The sequence below is a fragment of the Sphaeramia orbicularis genome, chromosome 12 (genome assembly GCF_902148855.1).
Source record: "Sphaeramia orbicularis chromosome 12, fSphaOr1.1, whole genome shotgun sequence".
NCBI classification, from domain to species: Eukaryota; Metazoa; Chordata; class Actinopteri; order Kurtiformes; family Apogonidae; genus Sphaeramia; species Sphaeramia orbicularis.
The window spans coordinates 6,848,692-6,864,082 of record NC_043968.1 but is presented as its reverse complement, the minus strand read 5'-3'; the positions used below and the strand labels follow the sequence as shown (position 1 = coordinate 6,864,082).

The 15,391-nt window shown below is 33.0% G+C and overlaps 1 protein-coding gene across 1 annotated transcript in view; it reads left to right on the top strand.

The window, feature by feature from the left end:
• Positions 1 to 15,391, top strand: part of niban2a (niban apoptosis regulator 2a) — an 82,778-nt gene that overhangs the window by 62,926 nt on the left and 4,461 nt on the right. The window contains exons 7-12 of the mRNA XM_030150726.1: positions 4,455 to 4,559; positions 4,646 to 4,808; positions 8,977 to 9,164; positions 10,602 to 10,757; positions 13,460 to 13,573; positions 15,023 to 15,130. Of these exons, the coding sequence (XP_030006586.1) occupies positions 4,455 to 4,559; positions 4,646 to 4,808; positions 8,977 to 9,164; positions 10,602 to 10,757; positions 13,460 to 13,573; positions 15,023 to 15,130 (834 nt within the window). The remainder of the gene's footprint in view (positions 1 to 4,454; positions 4,560 to 4,645; positions 4,809 to 8,976; positions 9,165 to 10,601; positions 10,758 to 13,459; positions 13,574 to 15,022; positions 15,131 to 15,391) is intronic.

Below are 15,391 nucleotides of genomic sequence, written 5' to 3'. Positions count from 1 at the left end.
AGAATCGTTTTGAGCTATCTAAGTTTAGCTAAATAAAAATAATGTACAGAATCGTTTTGAGCTATCTAAGTTTAGCTAAACAAAAATAATGTACAGAATCATTTTAAGCTATCTAATTTTAGCTAAATAAAAATAATGTACAGAATTGTTTTGAGCTAACTAAGTTTAGCTAAATAAAAATAATGTACAGAATCATTTTAAGATAAGTTTAGCTAAATAAAAATAATGTACAGAATCGTTTTAAGCTATCTAAGTTTAGCTAAATAAAATAATGTACAGAATCATTTTAAGCTATCTAAGTTTAGCTAAATAAAATAATGTACAGAATCATTTTAAGCTATCTCAGTTTAGCTAAATAAAATAATGTACAGAATCGTCTTGAGCTAACTAAGTTTAGCTAAATAAAAATAATGTACAGAATCGTTTTGAGCTATCTAATTTTAGCTAAATAAAAATAATGTACAGAATTGTTTTGAGCTAACTAAGTTTAGCTAAATAAAAATAACGTACAGAATCATTTTAAGATAAGTTTAGCTAAATAAAAATAATGTACAGAATCGTTTTAAGCTATCTAAGTTTAGCTAAATAAAATAATGTACAGAATCATTTTAAGCTATCTAAGTTTAGCTAAATAAAATAATGTACAGAATCCTTTTAAGCTATCTAAGTTTAGCTAAATAAAATAATGTACAGAATAATTTTAAGCTATCTAAGTTTAGCTAAATAAAATAATGTACAGAATCGTTTTAAGCTATCTAAGTTTAGCTAAATAAAAATAATGTACAGAATCGTTTTGAGCTATCTAAGTTTAGCTAAACAAAAATAATGTACAGAATCATTTTAAGCTATCTAATTTTAGCTAAATAAAAATAATGTACAGAATTGTTTTGAGCTAACTAAGTTTAGCTAAATAAAAATAATGTACAGAATCATTTTAAGATAAGTTTAGCTAAATAAAAATAATGTACAGAATCGTTTTAAGCTATCTAAGTTTAGCTAAATAAAATAATGTACAGAATCATTTTAAGCTATCTAAGTTTAGCTAAATAAAATAATGTACAGAATCATTTTAAGCTATCTCAGTTTAGCTAAATAAAATAATGTACAGAATCGTCTTGAGCTAACTAAGTTTAGCTAAATAAAAATAATGTACAGAATCGTTTTGAGCTATCTAATTTTAGCTAAATAAAAATAATGTACAGAATTGTTTTGAGCTAACTAAGTTTAGCTAAATAAAAATAACGTACAGAATCATTTTAAGATAAGTTTAGCTAAATAAAAATAATGTACAGAATCGTTTTAAGCTATCTAAGTTTAGCTAAATAAAATAATGTACAGAATCATTTTAAGCTATCTAAGTTTAGCTAAATAAAATAATGTACAGAATCCTTTTAAGCTATCTAAGTTTAGCTAAATAAAATAATGTACAGAATAATTTTAAGCTATCTAAGTTTAGCTAAATAAAATAATGTACAGAATCGTTTTAAGCTATCTAAGTTTAGCTAAATAAAAATAATGTACAGAATCATTTTGAGCTAAGTTTAGCTAAATAAAAATAATGTACAGAATCGTTTTAAGCTAGTCCGGCAAGTGGGCAGGGCTTCAACACTTTAAATAGACCGCCATTTTACAGAGGGTTTGTTGAATTTAATGATCGGCACAGCGTGGAGTGTATCTGAACTGAGTGGAGGAAAAACTTCTGAATGGTCTTCTGGGTCAAGCGGTGTCTGATACAAACATCCCAAACAGGTGACTCGACATTTTATACAACATTTTACATTAGTTCTCAATAGTCTGACTTCTACAGTCTTTAAACTGTTTTTAACAGAAGGTAAGTTGGTTTTGTTAATGCCTAAATTGCTGACAATAATGGCTAAGTCCAGAAATATTAGCATCATTTTCCCAGGTTATTTTTGTTAAACTTAAAGATTTTTTTTGTTTGTTTGTTTGTTGTTTTTTTCTCTCTTCTTGTTTATTCCTTTACATTTATTGTATTTAATTTACTTACCTATTTATGTCATTGTATTTAATTTCTTCCTGTCTCACCTTGAGCATTAGGTTTTTTTCTCCATACCATGTTCTGGACTGTGTGTATACAGTATTTTGTAAATAAAGTATGAGAAAAAACAGCAACAAAAAACTTAGAGATCTTTGCGGAAGCTTCCTGGAACCTTAGCATTACTCTGGAGAAACAAGTTTTCCATCAAAGGTCTCTAAATGTTTAGTTTAGTTTAGTTTAGTTTAGTTGAAAGGGGACAATGCAATTTCATAAAACACATGGTTACACATAGTTTAAAAAAAAAGCCAGAATTAGCCAGAAGGCTAGTTTTCATCTGTAGTCCCTTGGCCAAGTTTTAAAAAGGCAGTAAAAAAAAAAAAAAAAACATTTACAGGAGAAAGACATGGTTAGACACTTGACAGGGCACTAATGTAACAAATAACATACATAACAGACTGTTAAGGGAGCACAAAACACACAATACCTGTACAATATAATACAAGATACATATTCAAACACTTACTATACAATTAAAAGAGAATAAGACATCACAACAACATTTGATCACAACATCAAAACATCACAACAGGCTTGTCTTTTAGTGTTGGCAGCTATAGGTGTTGATAAGCCACATTTTCAATTTTTTTGTGAAGGCCTTGTATGTTGTAAGCAGTTGAACCTCCTCAGGTACTGACTTCCACTCACTAGCACTCCTCACTGACCAGGCCGACTTACTGAAAGTGCTCCTACGTATGTATGTATGTATGTATGTATGTATGTATGTATGTATTGTGTAGAACTCTTAAAGAACATTTACAGAACGTTCCTTTTCATTTTAGTGAATGCTACTATAACGTCAGCAGAATGCAGTTCTCAAAATGTCCTGGTAATGTTGCAAAATACACTGGACACCAGAGAAATCCATCAATTTTAAGAAAACTTTCCATTGTAACTTTACAGGCACAATCACATCACTGTGGTTATAATTTAAAGACCAATTTAAAAAAAAAAAAAAAATAATAATCCACTGTTTTAGTAGGTTACAAACAGTAATTTTGGTCATAGAGGTGCAGCCAGATGCACAACAGGGAAACTAGGGTTGTTATTATGGTTATTATTATTATTTCCCCAACTTATTTGTGCTTGAAATAATTGACCTTCACTATCTTTGTTGTTGGTCATTTCCTTGTGTTCATCTGTTTGTGGAAAATACTCTGCCTTTGTCAGTCCCTCATGGCTTAGCAACACATTTGACCAAATATTTAGTCAGGCTCAGTTAAAGCCCTGTGGAGGTGCACAGTGGATCTATATAAAGGATTGTTTTGTGTCACTGGTGAGGGCAGTGCCATGAAAACCAACCTTCCTGCCTCTCGTATCCAGCGTCTCAATTGCCCCACTGTATCCATGTAAACACACAGGAGCTAGGCCCACACTTTTAAAAGGTTTATTTGTGTTTTTTCTTTGGGTGGAGGGAGGATATTGGTTGTTTTTGACCACACCTTTAGTGTAGAAAACATCACCGGGCATTTTGCCTTAAAAACATATTTGGTGATTGGCTGAGCTGAGCGTATGAAATGAAGAGAAAATTCAGTACAGTTCAGAGATTTATAGCAAGACAGCTGCATTACATTAATTAAACAGTAAATAATAAATGGAGATGCTGGCTCTATGCTGCTTTTAATTTCAGAGCTGCCCTTAACAATTAAAGTGATGAAGGAAAAGTAATCAAGATATTTGTTCTCAGTCTTAAGTACCAGAATTATACAAAATTAACCCATAAAGACCCAAACATCCACCTGCGACCACAAGTATCTATTGATCTAAAATGTTTAATACCTGTTGATCCACTAATCCTATCAATACATATAAATAATTAGTGGAAAATGCAGTTTGTCATCTTTTCATGGTTATCAAATATGACCCGTTTGGACGTTCAGAGGCTCTGAAGTGAATGTGGAAACACCGTCATCTTCTATAACATTGATTCACCAGTAAAACCCATGGAGTTGGATCAATGACAGTGGATGGAAACACTGCATTTATGTTCAATTCATGATATATTTTACTAAAAAAGTCACTCTTTTCTTCAGTTTCCTCTGCTTCTTATATACTTACCTTCAACTTTAATTGGAGCTTTTGTTAACATCTGCATGATCAGTAAATTTAATACAGGAAAATACCTGATTTTTACTGAAACGATGCAAAACACAGAGGATAATATTACAATAAATGGTGATAAATCACTTGGTAAAGGTTAAATTTAGAGGAAAAATTCATATGGTAACAGCCACAAAAGTACTACTGGGTCTTTATGGGTTAAGAAAAACATTCTACCGCCATGGACGCGGATAGATTTAGACAGAAATGCATCATCTTGAATACTGTATAGTGTCAAATAAAAGCTATATTATAGCAACTACAAGTCTTATGTCTAAGAATATCTCTGTGTCTGTAGATTCTGGCTAATTTGGTGATGGAAACACTCCACCCAGAGCTGAGAAATGTAATCGCTCCTCGTCTGAAGGGGAAGATGCAGCAGAGACAGAGGAACTGGATGCTGGTAAGTGGCACAGGCAGTATGAGCTACTGTAGACATGTTGTACAAGAACAGAAACCATTCTGAGGTTGAATGACTCTGTCCTACAGATCTCCGACGCTGTATACAAGCAGGTTTTACCTCAGACCAAAGGCCAGTATGAAGCTTTGGTTGGAGTCTGTGAAGCCCAGAGAGTCAAACTGGACGCCACTCTGCGAACAGACATGGACCAGATCATTACATCGAAAGAACACGTCAGCAGCAAGATACGAGGTGACCCAAAAAAAAAAAAATAGTGTTTTCTCACAACACAAAAAAGGTGTATGTTTAGTATAATGCATTAGGTGTTAAACTCATTTTAGTTCAGGGTCCACACACAGCCCAATCTGATCAAGATCTCAAGTCAGACCTGTAAAATAACAGCACAGTAACCTATAAATAATGACAACTGCAAAAAAAGTAAAATTACATTATGAAAATGTTTACATTTACAAACTACCCTTTCACAAGAAAAACGAAAAACCATGAAGTGGTGTTTGCTCCTGGAGGATTCTGTTGGGTTTCTGTAAACTGGCTTAGAGTCTGGTTTCGACCAACTTGATAAGTAAATTGTCATGAGATAACTTTTGTTATGATTTAGCGCTATATAAATAAAATTTGATTGATTGATTGATGAACAGCCTGAAATTTCTTAAGAAAAATAAGGTAATTTCAACAATATTATGCCTCAGCTTATCAATTATCAATCAATCGCACCACCTCATACAATCACAGCCTCACATAAAAGCGGATAGGTTCACACAAAGCACAAATACAATCAAATGAAACAATCAAAAAACAAACAAACAATCAAAAGTAATTTATTTGCATTTTTTTTTTTTTATCAATTACTAGAAATTTCAGGCGACCCCCATATGAATTCCAGGTGACCCCACGTGAGGTCCCGACTCCAAGGTTGAAAAACACTGTTCTATTTTAGAGCTGCAACCAATTAATCAACTCAAAGTGATCCAAAAAAATCATTCAACCACAATTCTCCTGAATCAAAGCTTTGTTTCCTTCATTTCTCTGCTGTTAAACATTGGTTCCACTGTTGTGTTTCACACGGACACTTATTGTGACGCACAAAGAAGCTTCAATTCAGGAAAACTGCAAAAGAATATTTCCCTTCAATCAATTCGAGTCGATTAATTGAATCAGGAATTTTTGCTTTCACTTCAAGCACCTAATCGATTAATCGGTTGCAGCTCTATTCTATTTATTAGGGAAGGTGAAAAAAAAAGTGGAAAAACTGCTCTTTAGATGCATTTAGCCAAGGTGTGTGTAACCTGTGACCTAGATAGATGGCATATTTTGATGTCATTTTCACAGGACGTTATCTCAGTTTACCTACTTACACACGTCCGAGTGACACACTGCGTAAAATGAATTGGTGCTCACGGTGCCGTGTAACACGATCACCTTTGGAGTGCAGGCCCCATTGTTCGCCTACTGTTCGCCTCAGTCGGATGTATCTGTGGTTTCTCTGGTTCAGGGATTATTGGCACAGCAAAGCGATACGTCTGCTCACTGAATAACGACACACTGCCCAAAGACAGGCATCAAGTTTCCACTCAGTTTGTTTGGACACTTGGCACTGTCGACTTTTTTCCTCTATTTTTTTTTTTTTGGTAGTTTTGCACTTTTTCCTCATTACTTTCTTTTGCGTCCGAGCACCAGGTCTGTCATTCTGTTTGATTAGCTGTTTTGTTTACAAAGCACCCACCCTCTGAGCCTGGCAGTTTCTTATTCTGTTAAACTTGGCACATGCTGCTCATTTTTTTCATGTTTCCCATTGAGGTAAGAAGTGGACGGACCGCATTCCACCACTGGCACTGTATGGGCCTTATTTTGACGTTATCCTGCAGATGAGTCTCCAAAACTACAAGCCAAGGTTATGTGAGAGTAATGCAGTGGTTAGGTGGTTGTAAACCTACCTGGAGTTTTTATTTTGTTTCTCTGCTTCAGTAGGAAGGTTGGATTGCAAACATTTGGGTGGATCTGCGGCTTTCATTAGCCGCGTTGGCAGAAACGTCAGCACCACAAATACCAAACATTTTAACCGTACATTAAACATTGTCCATTGTTCCAACTTTTTGGCGCTGTTCCTTAGAGCCATGCCTTAATTTTTCACCAGGCTTTGACTTCATTGTCATCGAAGTGCTGGCAGATTGTTTACAACCTAGATAGATAGATAGGTAGATGTAGAGAGAGAGAGAGAGAGAGAGAGAGAGAGACATGATAAAAACAAAAGAACGAATGCAAAATAATAATGTGGAAAAAATAAACAAAAATTATTAAAATAAAGTAAAAAAAGGATCAAATAAGCAACAAAATGAACAAAAGCAAATAAGAAAGTTTATTAAATAATACATAACAGAGAGAACAGCAAAAAAATAACAAAGTGATAAATATAATCTCAAGTGGATCATGAAAATGTCAAAATATCTGTTAAAAAATGTGAAAAGCATGAACAACCTGAAATTTACACAATTTCATGATATCACGTTCTACATTTTTTAGAGAGAGAGAGAGAGAGAGAGAGAGAGAGAAATAGATAGATAGATAGATAGATAGATAGATAGATAGATAGATAGATAGATAGATAGATAGATAGATAGATAGATAGATAGATAGATAGATAGATAGATAGATAGATAGATAGATAGATAGATAGATACTTTATTAAATTGAAATTCCAGTATTCAGCAGCTTTGCATACAGCAGCACAAGACAAAAAAACAGACAGACCAACACAAAACAAAACCAAAAACAGTGGGTTAGTACCAGGTTGACATTAAGGTTAGTATATATACTTTAAAATACACTTGCTAAAGAATTACCTCTAAAAGAGCTTCCTGTACAGTACTGTAAATAAAGACCTGTAGGTAGACATAGACATGGACAAAGAAGTAGACCAGGGGTGGCTCTGGGGCTCACATATGGCTCTTGGGCCCTTTTCCAGTGGTTCAGTGTGGCTGTCAAAAACCATAAGAATAATAATAATTAAAAAAAAAAACATAAGGAAATGAATAACACTTATTATTATTTTATATATATATATATATATATATATATATATATATATATATATATATATATATATATTTTTTTTTTTTTTTTTTTTTTTTTTTTTTTCTTACACATTTTGCTATTATTGTCGCAACTATGAAGTCATTCTGAAGTTATGACATCGTAAAAAGTAGACTATACTCCAAATTAAAAAAAAAAAAACAATAATGTAGCGACTTCAACAAAAAAAGAGAGGCTGAGGCTTTGTCTGAGGAACAAACAAGATCAAGAATATGACCATGGGTGTGAGTGGGGGAGCTAACGTGTTGGGTGAGACTGAGGCAGTTTAAAATGTCCAGGAAATCTGTGGTAAACTTGGAATTTTGGCAGTCAATGTGTGTGTAGTATTTGTGCAGATTTCTGCTGTAATTCAGTTCTTGAAGGAAATAATCATTTAAAATAAGGAAAGAAACAAAAAATTGCCTTTTTAACAGTATCATGATATATCGTGATATATCGTAGCATGATCCTAGTATAGTGATTTGTATTGTATCACCAGATTCTTGCCGATACACAGCCCTACCACCGATCTACAATCTAGTCCTCCAAGACAGAAATCTCTTGTGATCAAACGTGATCTAAAAAAACCCCGAAGAAGAACAAACATAGCAAAAACCCGGAAAACACAACACGCAACATGGAAGAGGACACATGAGAGGAGGGAATGATTGTGTTCTTGGGACTTTTATTTTTTTTATTTTTCCCACTCAAAAAACCACTCAGGAATCGATAGGAGAACTGATAAGAAATTGGATCAATAAGCAGAACGGACAATGGCATTGATACTGATCAAATCCTATTAATTCCCACTCCTGGTGCAGATATCTCTTAGGGTCGTAAGTTTCCATCTTTAATGCACATTTGTATGTTTGATGTTGACATGTTAATATTTGAATGTTTCTGCAACAGAAAGTACATTGTGCTGTTATTTCTTTCTTGGTTTTTTTTTTTCAAAATACAACTTGGTTACATTATTTCAGTGTGTGTTTACGTACTTTTTGAACATTTTGAGCACATTTCAACAATACCGTGATAATAATGATAACCTGATAATTTTGGCAACAATAACCGTGATATGAAATTTTCATATGGTTATGTCCCTAGTAGTAAGTAATAAAAAGTATGATTCAGTAATAAAAGACTGTGGGTCAGGTAAAAGGATCTATCTTGCACATAAACTCATTTTGTTGTTAAGGCTTCATCCCATTTTGTTTGATAAGTTAATTCCACAAATAGATTTAAAGAAAACTTCTCCAACCTGTTTTTGTAGATCTTCATCCAGTGGAACTTCCTGTACTTACTTCCTGTTCCTGTTGCGTTTTTCTCGCAGCGTTGGTGCTACCCAAGGCGGAGCAGCTCCTGCGGACCAGCATCCAGCCCTACATCAGCTCCATCCTGGAGGCCCTGATGGAGCCCACCAGCCGAGGCTTCTCCGAGGTCAGGGACGTCTTCTTCAAAGAGCTGGTGGAGATCAGCAAGAACTCGCTCAATGGAGGAGGCAAAGAAAAACTGGGGGAGGTGAGCGGTGTTTTTATCTGATTATGGATACTTCAGTCTCTGCCATCGGGGGTGAGACGTCAGGGGAATGATATACGGAAAAGTAATAAAAAAAAAAAAAAAAAGAGAAAAATAAGTGTGACATAACATATTGATTTACTGAAAGTAAAATAAAGCAAATAATGGTCTGAAACGGTGTCATCTTTATTAAAATGAGGTACAATTAACTAAAACAAGTGTATTTAATGTTAACGTTTGTCCATTTATTTCACACATAAATTTAGTGTTGTTGTATAATGTGGTGTGTATTGGCAAGAATCTGGCAATACAATACAAATCACAATACTAGGATCATGATACGATATATCGCAATATATCGCAATACTGTTAAAAAGGCAATTTTTTTGTGGTTTTGTTTCTTTTTTAAAAGATTATTTCCTGGAAGAATGGAATTACACCAGAAATCTGCACAAATACTAAACACATCACAAAATGTTCCTGTGTTCAAACTGCAATTCTGTTTTACAGACATTCCAGTTTCAGATCCTGTTCAAATGTTCAGATTCTATCAGTTCAGAACTAACATCAGAATAGTATTTGAGTTCAATCCCAACAAAAGAACGAATATTTTTTAATAAAACAGTGTTAAATAATAATACATAAAACATAAACAAAAAAGAAAAACAAAAAAACTAAAATGAACCTCCACAATATCTGCATTTGAATTAATACCTAAAAATATTGATTCAGTACTTTTTAATATCGATACAGTATTGTGAAATTAAATATCGCGATATATTGCAGAACCCCTAGTAACCCCTAGTTATGTAATGTGTTGAGGTTAACCAGATCTTTTAATTTCAGAATATTTGTACTGATAAAAAGTGGATTTATTTATTTATTTATTTTGAACATGCAAATAAACAAAATAAAACAAAACAAAGCAAATTAAGACAAAAACAAAATACCATTTAAATGAACAGAATCTATCTTCAAGCACATACAAGTCTGAATTTTGCAAAAGGAGTAGGAATAAGTATAAACTTATTTAATCCAACCCCTCAGTGCTTTTACACCTTTACCAGTATACCTTTATATTTTATTATTTACTTAATACAACAATCAAACAGTCGTGATCTACTGTATCATGATCGTAGTTTTGTGATTTGTATCGTATCGCCAGATTCTTGCCGATACACAGCCCTAGTTTAAAGGCTAGGTGTTAAGAAAAAAAACACCAAAAAATTTAAATGTGAAAATGAAATAAAGATACAAATGACTGAACCTTGGTGGTAAACTTTACAGCCTGTGTGTGTTTTTTTTAAGTTAATATGCAGGAGGGTGGGTGTGGTGGTGCTGCTGTGGTTTCTTTCTTCCCACCACCTTCCACCATGTTTCAGCCTTTCTTTACCTTCACTCATTCATCTGATTCATCTGCTCTTGGACTGTCCTCCTCAGCACATGGAGCGGCTGTCCATGCTGGCCTTCCACCCGGTGAAGATGCAGAGCTGCTATGAGAAGGTGGAGCAGCTCAACCTGGAGGGTCTGCAGCAGAGGTTCGACGTCTCCAGCCCCTCTGTGTTCGTCAGCAGAGCTCAGATCTTAATGAGGGAGGTGAGAAGACACAACACACATCCATCAAAGCAGAGGCATGCAGTGTTTAATGAGGTCTCTGCTTCCCCCTGCTGGACAAATGCAGAATGATACTTGATATGTTTAGATAAGGAAGGTTATATTATTATTATTATTATTATTATTATTATATAACATAATAACCTATAAATACTGACAATTCCAAATTTTGTCTGTTTTAGTGCAAAAAACCCCCCATTAAATTATGAAAATACTTACTTTTCTAAACTATCCAAACAAAAAAGATGTGAATAACCTGAAAAAACTGAAATTTCTTAAGAAAACTAAGTGCAGTTTTAACTAGGGCTGTTAGAAAATATCGGTTTTGCAATATATCGCGATATTTCATTTCACAATACTGTATCGATATCTTTAGGTATTTATTCAAATGCAGATATGGCGGAGGTTCATTTTTTTGTTTTTCTTTGTTTATTATTATTATTATTATTATTATTATTATTATTATTATTATTATTATTTAACAGTGTTTTATTAAATAATGGTTATTTGAAGCATCCTAAAGCACTTTTTACCGTCTGAGAGGCAGATGTTAGTTCCTTTGTTGGGACTGAACTAAAATACTGTTCTGATGTTAGTTCTGAACTAATAGAATATGAACATTTGAACAGGATCTAAATCCAAATTTTGTGATATAACATTAGATCCTGTTCTGATCAAATAAAAATGTGTTTAGTATTTGTGCAGATTTCTGGTGTAATTCAATTCTTCCAGGAAATAATAATTTTTAAAAAAAGAAACAAACAAAAAATTGCCTTTTTAACAGTATCATCATATATCGTGATATATCATATCGTGATCCTAGTATTGTGATTTGTATTGTATCACCAGATTCTTGCCAATGCACAGCCCTAATTATGTTACTAATTATTTAAGAATATGTATTACATGTCTTATGCTAAATGTTTTGTTTGTTTGTTTATTTATTATTCTTCTTTTTTGACATTCATATTCTAAATAAATACATCAGTCAATCACTTTACAAACAGCAGAGACTAAATGTCCACCATATGGACAAAAGTATTGGGACATGTTGAATTCAGGTGTTTCTTTTCTTAGCAGTGGTCTGGGTTTTAAATGATGTTTCTAAACTATATGGACAAAAATATTGGGACACATCATGTCCACAGCTGTAAGATCTCCTGTTCATGAGGATTGAGATAAAAACATCCATATTTTCTTAAAGTTTAATGGGATTTTTTTTTTTCCTAAGTGAGATGTGAAGAAAGTAGATGGTTAGTTGTGGTAGAAAATTATTATTTACAATCAGATCATGACAAAAAAAATTTACCAATTTAGAAGTAGTTCAGTTGTTTGGTTTAGTAGTAGACGTTTATACTTTCTTCCACTCCTTTTCGAATGTGCGAATGAAGTCATGTTTAAGTTTTTTGTTTTTTTTTCTCCCATGACTTCTTACTACCTGTTTTATTTCTAAGGACTAAGTAATATTACTTTGTCCTGTTGCATATTTGAAATAAACTAAACTAAAAAAAAAAAAAAGTAAAACATGTAACCCTGTAAAGCCTGAGCCATTAAATCATTGACAGAAAATTCCAGTTCTTTGAAACTGAAGCCTTTATTGGTCCCTCTGAACAACCAAAAAAAAAAAAAAAAAAAAGGCAAATGTCAATTTCCATGTATGAGTTTCAATTTTGTATCAAATTTGATACATCAGGTCTCAATGCTCAAATATTATTATTTTTGAACAAACAAAAACATAATATAACACAAACATATCTAACAAACTGGTAATTTGTTTCTAAAATGGTCCCAGTTCTTCCTCTTTCCTCATTAATGTCAGTCTTGTAGTGTCACAGGAAAGGCCTCTGGTGAATGAACTCCTCCCCCTGGTGGATTATCTGTGTATTGCATGTATCTAATTGTATACATCAGGTTTTTCAAGATAAAAATATCACACTGATCATGTAGAGAGTTTAAAAACTCTTGTTTCAAACATGATACGTTTGGCGTTATTGGGTTAAAATCATAGTCATGGATAAAAAAAAAAAAAAATTAAATATTGCGAGAAATGAAGTAAAAACCATCCATGATTTGGAATGTTGAGTGTAGCTGCTCGGAAAGCTGTGACTAAAAAATGGTTACGTAATGGTTACGTAAACGCTCCAACCCTGGAAGTGTGCCATCAAATTGTTTACTCGGTTTTTGTGATGGAGCGAATCACATTTTACAGCAGAGTCCAAAATGATAGATTTGATCAAATATGGGAGAAATGGAGGACATATATCTTATTAAGACGACCAGATTTTTTTCTTATTTATTTATTTATTTATTTAATTTTCTTTATGAAACTGTATTTCCCTGTATATTGTTGTGGTATTTTATTTGAATGTGTACACCCCTCTTTAAATATTCTTGTTATTTTACTTTTTTCTGTACAAAACCTTGTTAAAAAATAAAATTATATTAAAAAAACCCATCCATGAAGCATTTTGGAAGCAAAGATAATTTAAACCAAAGTAACCAATGCAGTGATATTTATCCCAATATAAAACTATATTATGACATCTGCCATTATTGTTTTGTATCCCAGACCCCTGTTAGAAAACAAACACCTGAATTCAACATGTCCACATACTTTTGTCCATGTAGTGTACATGTTTGTCTAAAGAAATGTTATAACTTCAGTGTGTTTTCCATTTTTACAGCAAATGGACAACGCTGTGTACACATTTGAACAGCTGTTAAACCAGTCACTGGAGACTCAGGGAGAAAACGACCTGTGCAAGACGATGCAGAAATGTCAGGACCGAGTTCTCAAGGTAAGACAGAAAAGGAAGGATTCAGTCAAGCAGAGCAATTAATTAACACTTTCACAGTAATTTAACCCATAAAGACCCAGTGCTAGTTTTACGGCAGTTCCCAAATTAGTTTTTCTCTGTATATAACCTTTCCTAAGTGATTAATCACCATTTATTATAATATTATCCTTTGTATTTTGAATTTTTTCGGTGTAAATCAGGTGTTTTCCTGTATTTAATTCACTGATCATGTAGATGTTCATGTTCATGTTGTTTTGTTCATGTTACTTATTATTTTGTTGATTTATTATTCATTTTTGTTCATTTTATTGATCACTTTGGCTGTTTTTGTTCATTTTGTTGCCCATTTTATTCTTTGTTTACATAAGTTTGGTTAAGTTTTTGCTTATATTTTCATGTCATTTAGAATTTTGTAAAGTATTTATTCATTTTTGTTTATTTTATTTATTATTTGTTATAAATAAAACAAGTGTGTCCATCCAGTCATTGATCCAACTCCATGGGTTTTACTAGTCAATCAGTGTTTGTTTTTGTTCATTTTTCTACATTTTGTTGCCTATTTTATTAGTTTTTATTCAAATTTGTGCAGTTTTTGCCTCATTTTGTTGATATTAGTTATTATATTATTGCTTTCTCATTCATTTTTGTTCATTTTATTGACCACCTTGGCTGTTTTTGGTTCATTTTGTGGTTTATTTTATTCAGTTATACTTCATTTTAGTCCATTTTTGCTTTTATTTATTTATTTATTTATTTATTTATTTATTTATTTACAGTATCTATTATTTTGTACATTTTATTTATTATTAATTGAACATAAACCCAGTGTGTCCATCGACTGTCACTGATCCAACTCCATGGGTTTTACTGGGGAATCAATGTTGAAGAAGACATTTTTTTTGCCTATTTTCTTTTTTCTTCAATTTTGTTCAGTTTGTGACTTATTTTGTTAATGGTACTTAATGTTTGTTCATTCATTGTATTCATTACTTTGCCTTTTTTTGTTCATTTTGTTAGTTAATTTATTCTTTTTTTTTTTTTTTACTTTACTTTAGTAACTTATTTGCTTATTTTTCCACATTATTTATTACTTTGTAGGTTTTCTATTCATTTTTGTTCATTTCCGTCCACTGTCATTGATCCAACTCCATGGGTTTTACTAGTGTTCCTGTGTTTCCATGGTAACTATGGAGCCTCTGAACATCCAAATGGGTCATATCTGATGACCATGAAAAGATGAAGAACTGTTATTTACATGTATTAATAGGATTAGTGGATCAGCAGGTATTAAACAGTTCAGATCAGTAGATGAATCTGGTCATCAGTAGATATTCGGGTCTTTAAGGGTTAATCCATCTGTCATTTAGAGTAAGTACAGGGTTAATATGTTTAGTGCAAAGACAATGAAATCTGTGATTTTATGAAACTCTGTTTTTGGGCTTTTATCAGAAATACGACTACGACAGCAGCACGGTGCGTAAGAAGTTCTTCAGAGAGGCTCTCCTGCAGATCGTCATCCCCTACATGCTGCAGCAGCTCTCTCCTTCCTGCTCACCGGTGAGTTTACGTCACGGATCACGGAAAAGCCAATGACACGCTTCCTTAAATACTTCAGAGAAACTATCACAAGCGATAACAGCAGTGGAGCTGAAGAGTTCAGAAAGAAACAAAGGGAAAATCAGTTCAGACCGCTTGATTAAAAGATGAAAAATGATCTGTGAAGCACCGATATTTTGTTTAATAAAGTACTGATGGTGCATTTATTGAATGACAATAAAGCAAGTCTGAAGTCTGAAATATTCCATCTAGGGGTGGCTC